This window comes from Mustelus asterias, chromosome 30 (genome assembly GCF_964213995.1).
Source record: "Mustelus asterias chromosome 30, sMusAst1.hap1.1, whole genome shotgun sequence".
NCBI classification, from domain to species: domain Eukaryota; kingdom Metazoa; phylum Chordata; class Chondrichthyes; order Carcharhiniformes; family Triakidae; genus Mustelus; species Mustelus asterias.
In genome coordinates this window covers 4,324,400-4,337,905 of record NC_135830.1, presented here as the reverse complement: position 1 = coordinate 4,337,905, position 13,506 = coordinate 4,324,400, and the positions used below count along the sequence as shown (strand labels likewise).

Sequence of the window (13,506 nt, the reverse complement as noted above, 5' to 3'; positions counted from 1 at the left end):
CACACACACAAACCTCAGCATCAGTAAAATGCAGGAAGGTCCCTTTGGGATGGAAAGCTGCCCTCTTTACCCAGACTGTGACTCCAGTCCCACTCCCAATCTTCACCGCCCTCTGAAGTGACCCCCCCGGAGCCACACGGCCTCATCAAACCCAGACCGAAGGGCAAAGTAATCTGTCCACATCCTATAAGCCTCTCCGTCCCCTCTCGGTCTGGTGAATCTGTGCTGTGCCCTCTCCAAGGACAGGACGTCCTTCCTGTCCACAGAGCTGAGGGACATGGGGGCAGAGTGGGAATGTCACTGGACTGGGAATCCAGAGACTAACGTTCCGGGAACAACGAGTTCAAATTGGAGCAGCGCAGCGTCACTCTGTATCTAACCCCGTGCTGTAACCATTATTTTGTAAATTGAGTCTGTGTCTTTATATGCCCTGTTTGTGAACAGAATTCCCACTCACCTGATGAAGAAGCAGTGCTCCGAAAGCTAGTGGCTCTTGCTACCAAATAAACCTGTTGGACTTTAACCTGGTGTTGTGAGACTTCTTCCTGTCCAGGACACAGAGAGCTGAAAATCTCCATGCAGGCTACCAGACAGTATGTCTATGTAGAGTCATAGAGGTTTACAGCATGGAAACAGGCCCTTTGGCCCAACTTGTTCATGCCACCTTTTTTTTTTAAACCCCTAAGCTAGTCCCAATTGCCCGCATTTAGCCCATATCCCTCTAAACCCATCTTACCCATGTAACTATCTAAATGCATTTTAAAAGACAAAATTGTACCAACTTTTACTACTATCTCTGGCAGCTTGTTCCAGACACTCACCACCCTCTGTGTGAAAAAATTGCCCCTCTGGACCCTTTTGTATCTCTCCCCTCTCACCTTAAACCTATGCCCTCTAGTTTTAGACTCCCCTACCTTTGGGAAAAGATATCGAATATCTGGCTGATCTATGCCCCTCATTATTTTATGGACCTCTATAAAATCACCCCTCAACCTCCTACGCTCCAGAGAAAAAAGTTCCAATCTATCTTGATAGCATCCCAGTAAGTCTTTTCTAGTTTAATAATATCCTTTCTATAATAGGGTGACCAGAACTGTACACAGTATTCCAAGTGTGGCCTTACCAATGTCTTGTACAACTTCAACAAGACGTCCCAACTCCTGTATTCAATGTTTTGACCAATGAAACCAAGCATGCTGAATGCCTTCTTCACCACTCTGTCCACCCGTGACTCCACTTTCAAGGAGCTATAAACCTGTACCCCTAGATCTCTTTGTTATGTAACTCTCCCCAACGCCCTACCATTAACTGAGTAAGTCCTGCCCTGGTTCAATCTACCAAAATGCATCACCTCGCCTTTATCTAAATTAAACTCCATCTGCCATTAATCAGCCCACTGGCCCAATTGATCAAGATCCCATTGCAATCCGAGATAACCTTCTTCACTGTCCACTATGCCACCAATCTTGGTGTCATCTGCAAACTTACTAACCAATGCCTCCTATATTCTCATCCAAATCATTAATATAAATGACAAATAACAGTGGGCCCAGCATCGATCCCTGAGGCACACCGCTGGTCACAGGTCTCCAGTTTGAAAAACAACCCTCTACAACCACCCTCTGGCTTCTCTCATCAAGCCAATTTTGTATCCATTTAGCTACCTCACCCTGGATCCCATGAAATCTAACCTTATGCAACAACTACCATGCAGTACCTTGTCAAAGGCCTTGCTAAAGTCCATGTAGACAATATCAACTGCACTTCCCTCATCTGCCTTCTTGGTTACCCTTTCAAAAAACTCAATCAAATTTGTGAGACGTGATTTTCCACTCACAAAGCCATGCTGACTGTCCCTAATCAGTCCTTGCGTCTCTAAATGCCTGTAGATCCTGTCTCTTAAAATACCTTCCAACAACTTTCCCACCACAGATGTGAGGCTCACTGGCCTGTAGTTCCCAGACTTTTACCTGCAGCCCTTTTTAAACAAAGGCACAACATTTGCCACCCTCCAGTCTTCAGGCACCTCACCTGTGACTATCGATGATTCAAATATCGCTGCTATGACTGAACTAAAAATATATTTAATGGATAGGATGGCTCCAGTTGGTTAAGATACAGGGGGTTGCGATTGATGATGGTCTTGAACTTGCTCCCTGGGGGGGTAGTCAAGCAGAGATGATCAATAATTTCTAAATGAGATTGGATGGGTGCTGCAGGGTTACAGAATGGGACCCACTCCAGACTGACAGAATTGCTCGACAGACAGTTTATAGTTTACTTTTGATAATTTATTAATTAGTGTCACAAGGATGCTGACATTAACACTGCAATGAAGGCACTGTGAAAATCACAAAAAAACTGAAAAACTATGAAATTACTGTGAGAGTCGGTATGGACTCGAGTTATCCAATGGACTCCTTCTGTGCTGGAATGACTCTATGACTGGAAATATATAACGTAGCTACAGGACTATATTACAAGACTGGAAATAATAAATGCATTTATTACAGGACCAGAAGTAAATCTGTCCCATACAACAACACCAGAGACTGTCTCTGCTCAAGTTTAGCTTCTGCTCGACTTTAAAAGAGTAAGAGGCAACTTAATTTAAACCTTCAAGATCCTGAAAGATCTTGGATGTGGAGAGGATGTTTACTCTTATGGGAGAATCTAGGGGTCACTGTTTAACAAACAGTGCTGCCCATTGAAGACAGAGATGAGAAGATTTTTTTTACTCAGAGGGTCTTGAATCTTTGAAACTCCCTTCCTCAAAAATAGAAGTAGAGTCTGATTTCAATAAGGAATTAGATACATTTCTTGGGGATCAAGGGGTACGGGGAGTGGGGGTAGGGGGAGGCAGGATAGGATATTGAGTTTGATGATCAGCCATGACCATAAAGAACGGTGGAGCATGCGCGAAAGGCCATTTCTATTTTCTAGTATGTTTCCATGTAAACATGAGGAGCCTGGGGCTGAAGTGTAACCAAAGTTTTTGCCACCGCTTCAGGCAACTTCTCTCACTGAAACATAGAAACTAGAACTGGGAGTAGGTCATTCGGCCCTTCGAGCTTGCTCCGCCATTCATTATGGTCATGGTTGATCATCAAATTCAATATCCTAATCACACCCCCCCCCCATTCCCATTTCCCCATATCCCTTTCTCCATATTCTGTGGCAGTGAATTTCACACATTCACCACCCTCTGGGTAAAGAAATTTCTCCTCACCTCAGTTCTAAAAGGTTTACCCCTTATCCTCAAACAATGACCCCGAGTTCTGGACTCCCCCCACCATTGGGAACATTCTTTCTGAATCTACCCTGTTTTATAAGTTTCTATGAGACCCCACTCTTCTAAACTCCAGTGAATATAATCCGAACTGATTTACTTTCTCCTCATATGACAGACTTGCCATCCCAAGAATCAGCCCGGTAAACCTTGGCTGCACTCCCTCTATAGCAAGGACATCCTTCCTCAGATAAGGACACCACAACTGTACACAATACTCCAGGTGTGGCCTCACCAACACCCTATACAACTGCAGCAAAACATCCCTATACTCAAATCCTCTTGCTATGAAGGCCAACATACCATTTGCCTTCTTTACTGCCTACTGTACCTGTGCGCTTACTTTCAGCGACTGATGCACGAGGAACCCAACATCTTGTTGAGTATACACCTCACTCAATTTACACCTATTCAGGTAATAATCTGTCTTCCTATTATTGCTACTAAAGTGGATAATCTCACATTTATCATCACTATACTGCATCTGCCATGCAGATGCCCACACACTCAGCCTGTCCAAAACACGCTAAAGCATCTCTGCAGCCTCCTCACAGCTCATTCTCCCACCCAACATTGTATCATCTGCAAATTTGGAGATAATACATTCAGTTCCCTCTTCCAAATCATTAATATATCATGGGAAGAGTTGGGGTCCCAGCACAGATCCCTGACAAACCCCACTGGTCACTGACTGCCAATCAGAAAAAGACTCATTTATGCCAACGCTTCGCTTCTTATCTACGAACCAGCTTTCTATCCATCTCAAGACATTCCCTGCAATCCCATGTCCTTTAACGTTACATAGCAGTCTGTTATGTGAGACCTTGTCGAAAGCCTTCTGAAAGTCTAAATAAACCACATCCACTGGTTCTCCTCGGTCAACTCTACTACTTACATCCTTACAAAATTCCAATAGATTCGTCAAGCATGATTTCCCTTTTGTAAATCCATGCTGTCTTTGTCTGATTATACCACTGCCTTCCAAATGCCGAGTTGTGAAATCCTTGATAATAAACACCAGCAACTTCCCCAGTACCAATGTTAGGCTCACTGGTCTATAGTTCCCTGTTTTCTCTCTCCCTCCCTTTTTGAACAGTGGATTTACATTAGCTACTCTCCAATCTGTAGGAACTATTACTGATCCCAAAGAATTTTGGAAAATAACCACCAATGGATCTACTATTTCCAGGACCACTTCCTTAAGTACTCTGGGATGAAGATTTTCAGGACCTGGAGATTTATCCACCTTCAATCCCATCAATTTCCCCAAAACCATTTCTCTACTGTTGCTGATTTCCTTCAGCCCCTGACTAAAATATGTTTCTCTCAGCGCATCTGGTACATTATTCATGTCTTCCTTTGTGAAGACTGAAGCAAAGTACCAATTTAATCCCTCAGCCATTTCTTTATTCCCTGTTATGAATTCTCCCATTTCTAACATTCGTTTTTGTCAATCTTTTTCTCTTTACATATCTATAGAAACTTTTACAGTCAATTTTTATGTTCCCTGCTAGCTTACTTTCATACTCCATTTTTCCCTTCTTAATCAATCCCTTGGTCCTCCTTTGCTGAATTTTAAACTGCTCCCAATCCTTGGGCCTATTGCTTTTTCTTGCCGATTTGTATGCTTCTTCCTTGAATCTGATACTATCTCTAATTTCCCTTGTAAGCCATGGTTTAGCCACAATTCCCTTACCACTTTTGCATCAAACAGGAATAAACAACTTCTGGAGTATGTACATTGCCCATGGACTCCTCTAGGCTGCAAACATTAGCTGCAGCCTGGGAGTGGGTGAAGCTGTTTAAAAACCTGCTGCTCAGATTGCAGGGCATTCCGGTCACTAGGACCCAGTCGGGAGCAGAAAACGCTGAAGCCACTCACTGTTGCGTCACCAAGACACCAGCGCATGCGCTCCGCTCCCTGCTGAATCGAGATGGCGGCTGAGCCTCGTTCCGGGAAAAAGACCAAAAGCTGCAAACACGGGACCTGCGGATTACTATTAGAGGTTTGAGACCTTCAGCAGATATTTAGAAACCCTCTCCGTCCATCTGCCGGTTCCAATCCTCCCTCCATGTATCCGCATCCTTACCGGTTACTGATGAGACAGAGGAACGTCTCTCTCCATTGCCATCATCCACGCTACGCATGCGCCAAATACTGCTTCACTGCGCATGCACAACCCTCTCGTGCTGTGGATAGGGGACATTCCCCACCGCGAGGAATGGTGGGTAAAGCGCACGTCATCGAAACTCCTCATTTGTGAACAGTGAGCTTTTTTTGCTGCGATGTGAAAATTAGGGATAGGGATGCAGTCAATAAAATTAGGAATCAAATTATACTGTAATCTAAGTACTCAAGGCATCCATTATTCACCAGAAAGTAGGGGAATGGAAATTCTCGACCAAAGTATCTGAAATTGATTCATAATGAGGGGGAAGTCGATCCGTATCTTTAATGAAAATCAACACGCAAAAATGGAACTTGACAAATGGAACTTGACGACTTTTAAACAGCTCGCCCTCTTGACACAGAAGTGTCATAATGGGAAATGTGTGTGATGGATAGAGCGGTTTCTGGGGCACAGGGGATTGTGGGATCCACGGCCCCATTAAACAGCAGCTATTGGTATGTATTTTATTAGAGGAGTGTCAGTGACTGCAAACATTAACTCTATTTCTGTCTCCATAGATGCTGTCTAACCTGATGAGTATTTCCAACGTTTTCTCTTTTCATTTCAGATTTCCAGCAGCTGCATAGAACATAGAACATAGAAAGCCACAGCACAAACAGGCCCTTCGGCCCACAAGTTGCGCCGATCACATCCCCACCTCTAGGCCTATCTATAGCCCTCAATCCCATTAAATCCCATGTACTCATCCAGAAGTCTCTTAAAAGACCCCAACGAGTTTGCCTCCACCACCACCGACGTCAGCCGATTCCACTCACCCACCACCCTCTGAGTGAAAAACTTACCCCTGACATCTCCTCTGTACCTACCCCCCAGCACCTTAAACCTGTGTCCTCTCGTAGCAACCATTTCAGCCCTTGGAAATAGCCTCTGAGAGTCTACCCTATCCAGACCTCTCAACATCTTGTAAACCTCTATCAGGTCACCTCTCATCCTTCGTCTCTCCAGGGAGAAGAGACCAAGCTCCCTCAACCTATCCTCATAAGGCATGCCCCCCAATCCAGGCAACATCCTTGTAAATCTCCTCTGCACCCTTTCAATGGCTTCAACATCTTTCCTGTAATGAGGTGACCAGAACTGCGCGCAGTACTCCAAGTGGGGTCTAACCAGGGTCCTATAAAGCTGCAGCATTATCTCCCGACTCCTAAACTCAATCCCTCGATTAATGAAGGCCAGTACGCCGTACGCCTTCTTGACCGCATCCTCCACCTGCGAGGCCGATTTAAGAGTCCTATGGACCCGGACCCCAAGGTCCTTCTGATCCTCTACACTGCTAAGAATGGTACCCTTCATATTATACTGCTGCTTCATCCCATTGGATCTGCCAAAATGGATCACCACACACTTATCCGGGTTGAAGTCCATCTGCCACTTCTCCGCCCAGTCTTGCATTCTATCTATGTCTCGCTGCAACTTCTGACATCCCTCCAAACTATCCACAACACCACCTACCTTGGTGTCGTCAGCAAACTTACCAACCCATCCCTCCACTTCCTCATCCAGGTCATTTATGAAAATGACAAACAGCAAGGGTCCCAGAACAGTGTTTTGATTTTGTTTAGTTGAAGGCGTTGCTCATGGAACTGAATCTAGAACCAAACGGACCATTTAAAGCTGTGTTTCAAGTAAGAAAAAAGTAGTTCTGTCGGGGATTTTCATTAAATTTACATTTAGAAAATTTTCAAATGAAACATGGACATTACTAGAATTACCAGCAATTGGCTAAACCTCCTTTGACAGCAGCTTCCAAAACTACACACCTCTTCTCCAACATGGATAAGGGCAGTTTGTCCATGGAAACCCCACTACCTGCATTTACTCTTCAGAATCACACACTATTCTGACTTGGTAGTATACTGCTTTGCCTTCACAATCACTTGGCCAAAATCCTAAAACTTATTTCTGAGCAACATAGTACAGTGGCACAGTGGTCAACACTGCTGTTTCACAGCACCAGGGACCCGGGTTCGATTCCACCTTTGGGTGACTGTGTGGAGTTTGCATGTTCTCCTTGTGACTGCATGAGTTTCCTTTAGGTGCTCCGGTTTCCTCCCACACCCCAAAGGTGTGTAGGTTAGGTGGATTGGCCAGGCTAAATTGCCCCTTAAATGCAGGAGGTTACAGGTTACCTCAGGATTACAAGTTGTTTTGAGATTGAAAGCGACATTTGGAGGTGATAGTTTTCCTGCATCCTTTGAGTTGGTGAAGGTTGTGGTTTGGCAGGTTCTGTCAAAGTTCTTGTCCAGTTGTAGATGTATAAAGTCCTTACCGTTCATTCCCTCCCTGTTTCATCTCTATCTTTCTCCTCCCATTAAGGTTGAATTCTTGTGTAGATCTGGACTGGGTGGCAGGTTTCCTGAATTGAAGGACATTAGCAAACCATTTGAGTTTTTAATCACAATCCAGCAGCTTTCGTGGTCACTTTTTCCTTGTGCCGGCTCCACAAATTACCGGATTCATTCAGCTCAATTTCACAACCTACCTTTGTGTTTATCACTGTTTTTTCTCCTTTTTGAATTAATTTTACAGCATATCAGAAGATGATGATTTGTAGGTGGGAAACTCAGATCAAACATCACATCAGGATCTGACAGACACCCAACTCATCAGGGCCTGAACATCATCGGCTTCTGAACATGGAATCAAAAAGCACCGTTCACAATGGGGAGAAGGTGTTTACATGTTCTGTGTGTGGACGAGGTTTCAGTCGCTCATCAAACCTGTCAAAACACAAGTGCTGTCCCACTGGGGAGAAACCATGGAAATGTGGTGACTGTGGGAAGGGATTTGATTATCCATCTGAGTTACATATTCATCACCGCAGTCACACTGGGGAGAGGCCATTCACTTGCTCTGTGTGTCAGAAAGGATTCACTAAATCATCCCACCTTCTAAGACACCGGCGTGTTCACACTGGGGAGAGACCATTCACCTGCTCCGTCTGTGGGAAAGACTTCACAAACTCATCTCAACTCCTGTCACACCATCGAATCCACAGTGAGGAGAGACCTTTCCAATGTTCTGACTGTGAGAAAAACTATAAAAGGAAAAATGATCTGTTGAACCATAAACGCACTCACACTGGGGAGAGACTGTTCCCCTGCTCCGTGTGTGGGAAGGGATTTACCCGTTCATTCCACCTACTGACACACCAACTTGTTCATACTGATAAGAGGCTGTTTAAATGTCCTGACTGTGAGAAGTACTTTAAAAGCCAGACAGATCTGCTGATGCACCAACTCACTCACACCAGGAAGAGACCCTTCACCTGCTTTTTCTGTAGGAAAGGCTTCACTTGGATGTCCAACCTACTTAATCACCAGCGGAGTCACACTGGGGAGAGGCCGTTCATCTGCTCAGTGTGTGGGAAGGGATTCACTCAGTCATCCATCCTGCTGACACATCAGCGAGTTCACACCGGGGAGAGGCCATTTCCTTGCTCAGTGTGTGGAAAGAGATTCAGTCGTTCATCCACACTGCTGAGGCACCAGCGAGTTCACAAGTAACTGAAGGGATTGGATTTAGAATCTGCTGTTATTGCGGCTGTTTATCACATCCAGGACTGAACCATGTTCATTCTCACAGTTGGAGTTTGTTGCTGCTGATATTAATCAGCATGAAAGCTGGGGTATGCAGTGGTGTTCTGTATAAATCCTGACTAAATCAGCTTTGATTCAGACACAGTGTTTTGAATATTTGATTTCTTCAATAAGAGGAGAATGATTGATCTCCTGTTCCTGACTGGAACATTATTTGGGCTTTTTCTTACTCGAGATTATTTCTGTTCTTGTCTGGTTCACCTCCCAGATTAAACTCTGATCTTTCATCAATCCTATAAATCTATTGAAGACATTGGGTGCTTGGTGAAATGCACCTGATGTTGGTGTCAGTTGTTTTTTGGAAGATTTCCCAGTGTTCTGAAATACCATTGTTGATCAGCCATGATCAAAATGAATGGTGGAGCAGGCTCGAAGGGCTGAATGGCCAACTCCTGCTTTCTACCCAGTCCCACTTCCCTGCCTTATCCCCCTAACATTGCACGTCCTTTCTTTTCGGATAGCAATCTAATTTTCTTTTAAATACCTCGATCGAACCTGTCTCCACCACCACCTCAGTGAGTTTGTTCCAGACTCCAACCACCCTCTGAGTGAAACATTTTTATTCACATCACTCTTACTCCTTTGCTAAATACTTTGAATCTGTGCCCTAGTTCTTGGTGCTCTCTTGAGTGGGAACAGTTTCTGACTATTCACTCTGTCCATACTCATTGCTCAACCCTAATTGCCTTTGAACTGAATGGCTTACTGGACCATTTAAAGACCCACATCACTGTGGATCTGGAGTCACATACAGACCCGGGAAAGGGTGGCAGATTTCCTTTCCTAAAGGACATTAGTTTTTTATGACAATCGGCAATGGTTTCATTAAAAGTCTATTTCCAGATTTTTTTGTTATTGAATTCAAATTCCACCAGCTGCCTTGGTGGGATTTGAACCCAGGTCCCCAGAACATGACTTTGGGTTTCTGGATTACTTGTTCAGTGACAATATTACTTCACCATTGGCTGCCCCTGAGCTCATAAGAAATCTTACACCAGAAGCTTTGACCTGGATATCTAACTCAGAGATTAATATTTAACACGGTTTTTGCTTCTTCTCTCAGACAGCTGAAGAAAAGAAACCACAAGCTTGTTCTGTTTGAGTGTTCTACTTGTGGGTGTGACAAATTGAACTGTAATGTTTCACTTTACACACATCTGGAGTTCCTATGAACCACCCATTGTAGAACGATATTGCAGAAGAATTCTGTTATTTTCTGGATTAATTAACCCTTTTGGAATCTTGTTTATTAAAACTCCACCACACGTACTGCATGTGAGAGCCTTGGAAATGTTCTGATCTTTGCAATTGTCATCGTTGATTTTGATGGCTTCCCTGGCATGCAAAAGCTCCACACCACCCGCTCCCCCCCCCCACCCCACCCCACCCCTCACAGACACAAATCTCCCAATTGCTAAAGAAATTGACAGAGTTTGGGAAGATTGCAGTGCAAACTCGTCAGAGTCTTTTGACACCTAGAATTTTTGTTGGGGAAGATTGTGCCCTTTATGTTTTCGAGAAAGTGACGCTAGTGTGCCTTTAAGAAATGTATTTTTAAAAAATATGTTCTCTGCAGTTTGTAAGCAGCTTTATTTTATTGTGGCACTGGCTGCTTGCTTAGATGTCCTTTTATTCCAGCTTAAATTTGGTGTCTCGGTGTAAATGATCTCGTGGATTTGGTATCTCGTGTAAGTGGTCCCTGGATTTGATGTCTCAGTGTAAATGGTCCCTGGGTTTGGTGTCTCAGTGTAAATGGTCCCTGGGTTTGGTGTCTCAGTGTAAATGGTCCCTGGGTTTGGTGTCTCAGTGTAAATGGTCCCTGGGTTTGGTGTCTCAGTGTAAATGGTCCCTGGGTTTGGTGTCTCAGTGTAAATGGTCCCTGGGTTTGGTGTTACAGTATAGGTGGTCCCTGTATTTTGTGTCTCGGTGTAAGTGGTTTCTGGATTTGGTGTCTGGCTGTAAGTGGTCCCTGGATTTGGTGTCTGAGTGTAAGTGGTTGGATTTACTACTATTTACTGTGTATCACAGTGGAAACATTCTGTCCATATCTACCTGTCCATCCCATTTGAAGACCTGTAACCAAAGAATCATAGAATCCCTACAGCATAGAAGGAGCCCATCGAGTCTGCACAAGAGCATCTTACCCAGGCCCACCGCCAGCAACTCCACACGTTTACCCCACTAATCCTCTAACCTGCACATCTTTTGACTGTGGGAGGAAAGCAGAGCACCTGGAGAAAACCCCTAAAGTCATAGAAATCATAGAAACCCTACAGTACAGAAAGAGACCATTCGGCCCATCGAGTCTGCACTGAGCACAATCCCACCCAGGCCCTACCCCCATATCCCTACATATTTTACCCGCTAATCCTTCTAATCTACGCATCCCAGGACACTAAGAGGCAATTTTAGCATGGCCAATCAACCTAACCTGCACATCTTTGGACTGTGGGAGGAAACCGGAGCACCTGGAGGAAACCCACGCAGACACGAGGAGAATGTGCAAACTCCACACAGATAGTGACCCAAGCCGGGAATCGAACCCAGGTCCCTGGAGCTGTGAAGCAGCAGTGCTAACCACTGTGCTACCATGCCGGTCACAGGTGAAATGTGCAAACTCCACACAGTGAGGCAGCAGTGCTAACCACTGTGCCACCCTGTAGAGATTAACCTTCCTTCAGTTTAAGATTGCTGTGTGTAAATCCTCCACTTCTAACCCCCTGTAAAAGGAGTTTCCGAAATCCATCCAGGATAGAAATTCACAACATTCTCTCCTCCTGCTCCAGCTTTGTCACCGGGATAATTCCCCTTGTGTCAACTCGGTAGCTTCTCATTTGGGGTTTGCGGTTTACACAACATATTTCCGGATAATCTCCGTCCACTCACCAGATCCATTGCTCCCGCCATCCCCCCTTTTACCCATCGTGGATCCGAGAGAGAAATGTCTGTTCATAGTCATGCCTGACACTGCGGATGCTCCAAACACAGGGCAGAACCAGGCCTGCCCACTGCTCTCCTGTGCTGTGGATAGGGGTCTCAACCAGGGGAATGATGGGTAAAAACACCACCATTGATGCTCACAATTAAATGGTGAGAGAATCCAGAGAAAGATGCAGGTTCAAAGCTAAGGCAACGAGGAACTTGAGGCATTTTATTTCTGGGACCGTTGGAAGTAGTCGAGGTAATTCGTTGGATGTTCTCAATCTTAAAGAAGCTCTATGAGCTGCTTACACTTGTTATTAGAAGTGAGGATGGAGAAAAGAGGGAATGGGCAGAACATCTCAAAAGCTCCTAACATACTGGAGATATCAAAAAAATTGACACTCTGCTTAACGTAAAGCTTATTTATTTAATTTTTAACCAGAAGATTAAAAACATACAACTGGCCTGGAGTTTATCATCAGCAGTAGAAACAGACCCCAGAGAATGTGATTCAGTACTGGCTGTGATTAAAAGTAAAATACAATCAATGTAGTTATTTCTGAAATCACTGGTTCTCAGTGGATGGGACGAATGAGTGAATCCCTTTCCACATTCAGAGGAAGTGAACATTCTCTCCTCAGTGTCAATGCACTGGTGTACAGTGAGATGAAATTACCTGAACTCAGACCAAAATGACAACACTTGAATCATCTTTAGTCAGTGTGGACTTGTTGATGGGACAGCAGTTCCCTAGAACTGTTGTTGCACTTCCCGCAATTTAGTCTCGTCAGTGTGAACTTGCTGGTGCGTCAGCAGGTGGGATGAATTAGTGAATCCCTTCCCACACTCCGTGCAAGTGAACGGCCTCTCCCCAGTGTGAACGCGTTGGTGTCTCAGCAGGTTGGATGAATTAATGAATCTCTTCGCACACTCAGTGCAGGTGAACGGTCTCTTCCCAGTGTGAATCCGCTGGTGTACAGTGAGATCAGATGATTGTGTGAACCGAGTCCCACAGTGAGAGCACTTGAACGGTCTCTTGTCAGTGTGAACATGTTGATGGTGCTTCAGTTCCCCGACTGTGTGAAGTGCTACAAAAGTTCTGGGGAATTGAAGCGCCATCACACAGTCGATGCATTTAAAAGGTCTCTCCGCAGTGTGAACTAGTTGGTGTCTCAACAGATGTGGTGAATTAGTGAATCCCTTCCGACATCCAGTGCAAGTGAACGGCCTCTCCCCAGTGTGAATGAGCTGGTGTCTCAGCGTAACTGAATCCCTTCCCACAGTCCTCACATTTCCACAGTTTCTTCATGCTATGGGTGTCCTTGTGTCTCCAGGTTCTATAATCAGATGAAGCTTCATCCCCACACACAACACACGTACGGTTTCTCCCCACAGTGAATGGTACTTTCTCCTTCCATGTTTACAACCCAACGATTTCAGGTTTTGATAAATTGGACGACTCCATCAGATTCTGATGCGATGTTTAGTTTGAGTTTTCCAACTGCAA

General features: G+C 44.7%; 2 protein-coding genes across 2 annotated transcripts in view; both read left to right on the top strand.

The window, feature by feature from the left end:
• Nucleotides 1-8,030: 8,030 nt before the first annotated feature.
• LOC144480703 (uncharacterized) lies at nt 8,031-8,984 on the top strand. Its single transcript, XM_078200297.1, has one exon. It carries the CDS (start codon nt 8,115-8,117, stop codon nt 8,982-8,984), a length of 870 nt encoding a protein of 289 aa, XP_078056423.1. The 5' UTR covers nt 8,031-8,114.
• A 2,683-nt stretch (nt 8,985-11,667) lies between these two features.
• Nucleotides 11,668-13,506, top strand: part of LOC144480702 (uncharacterized) — a 130,067-nt gene continuing 128,228 nt past the window's right edge. The window contains 1 exon segment of the mRNA XM_078200296.1: nt 11,668-11,680. Coding sequence (XP_078056422.1) covers nt 11,668-11,680 — 13 coding nt within the window.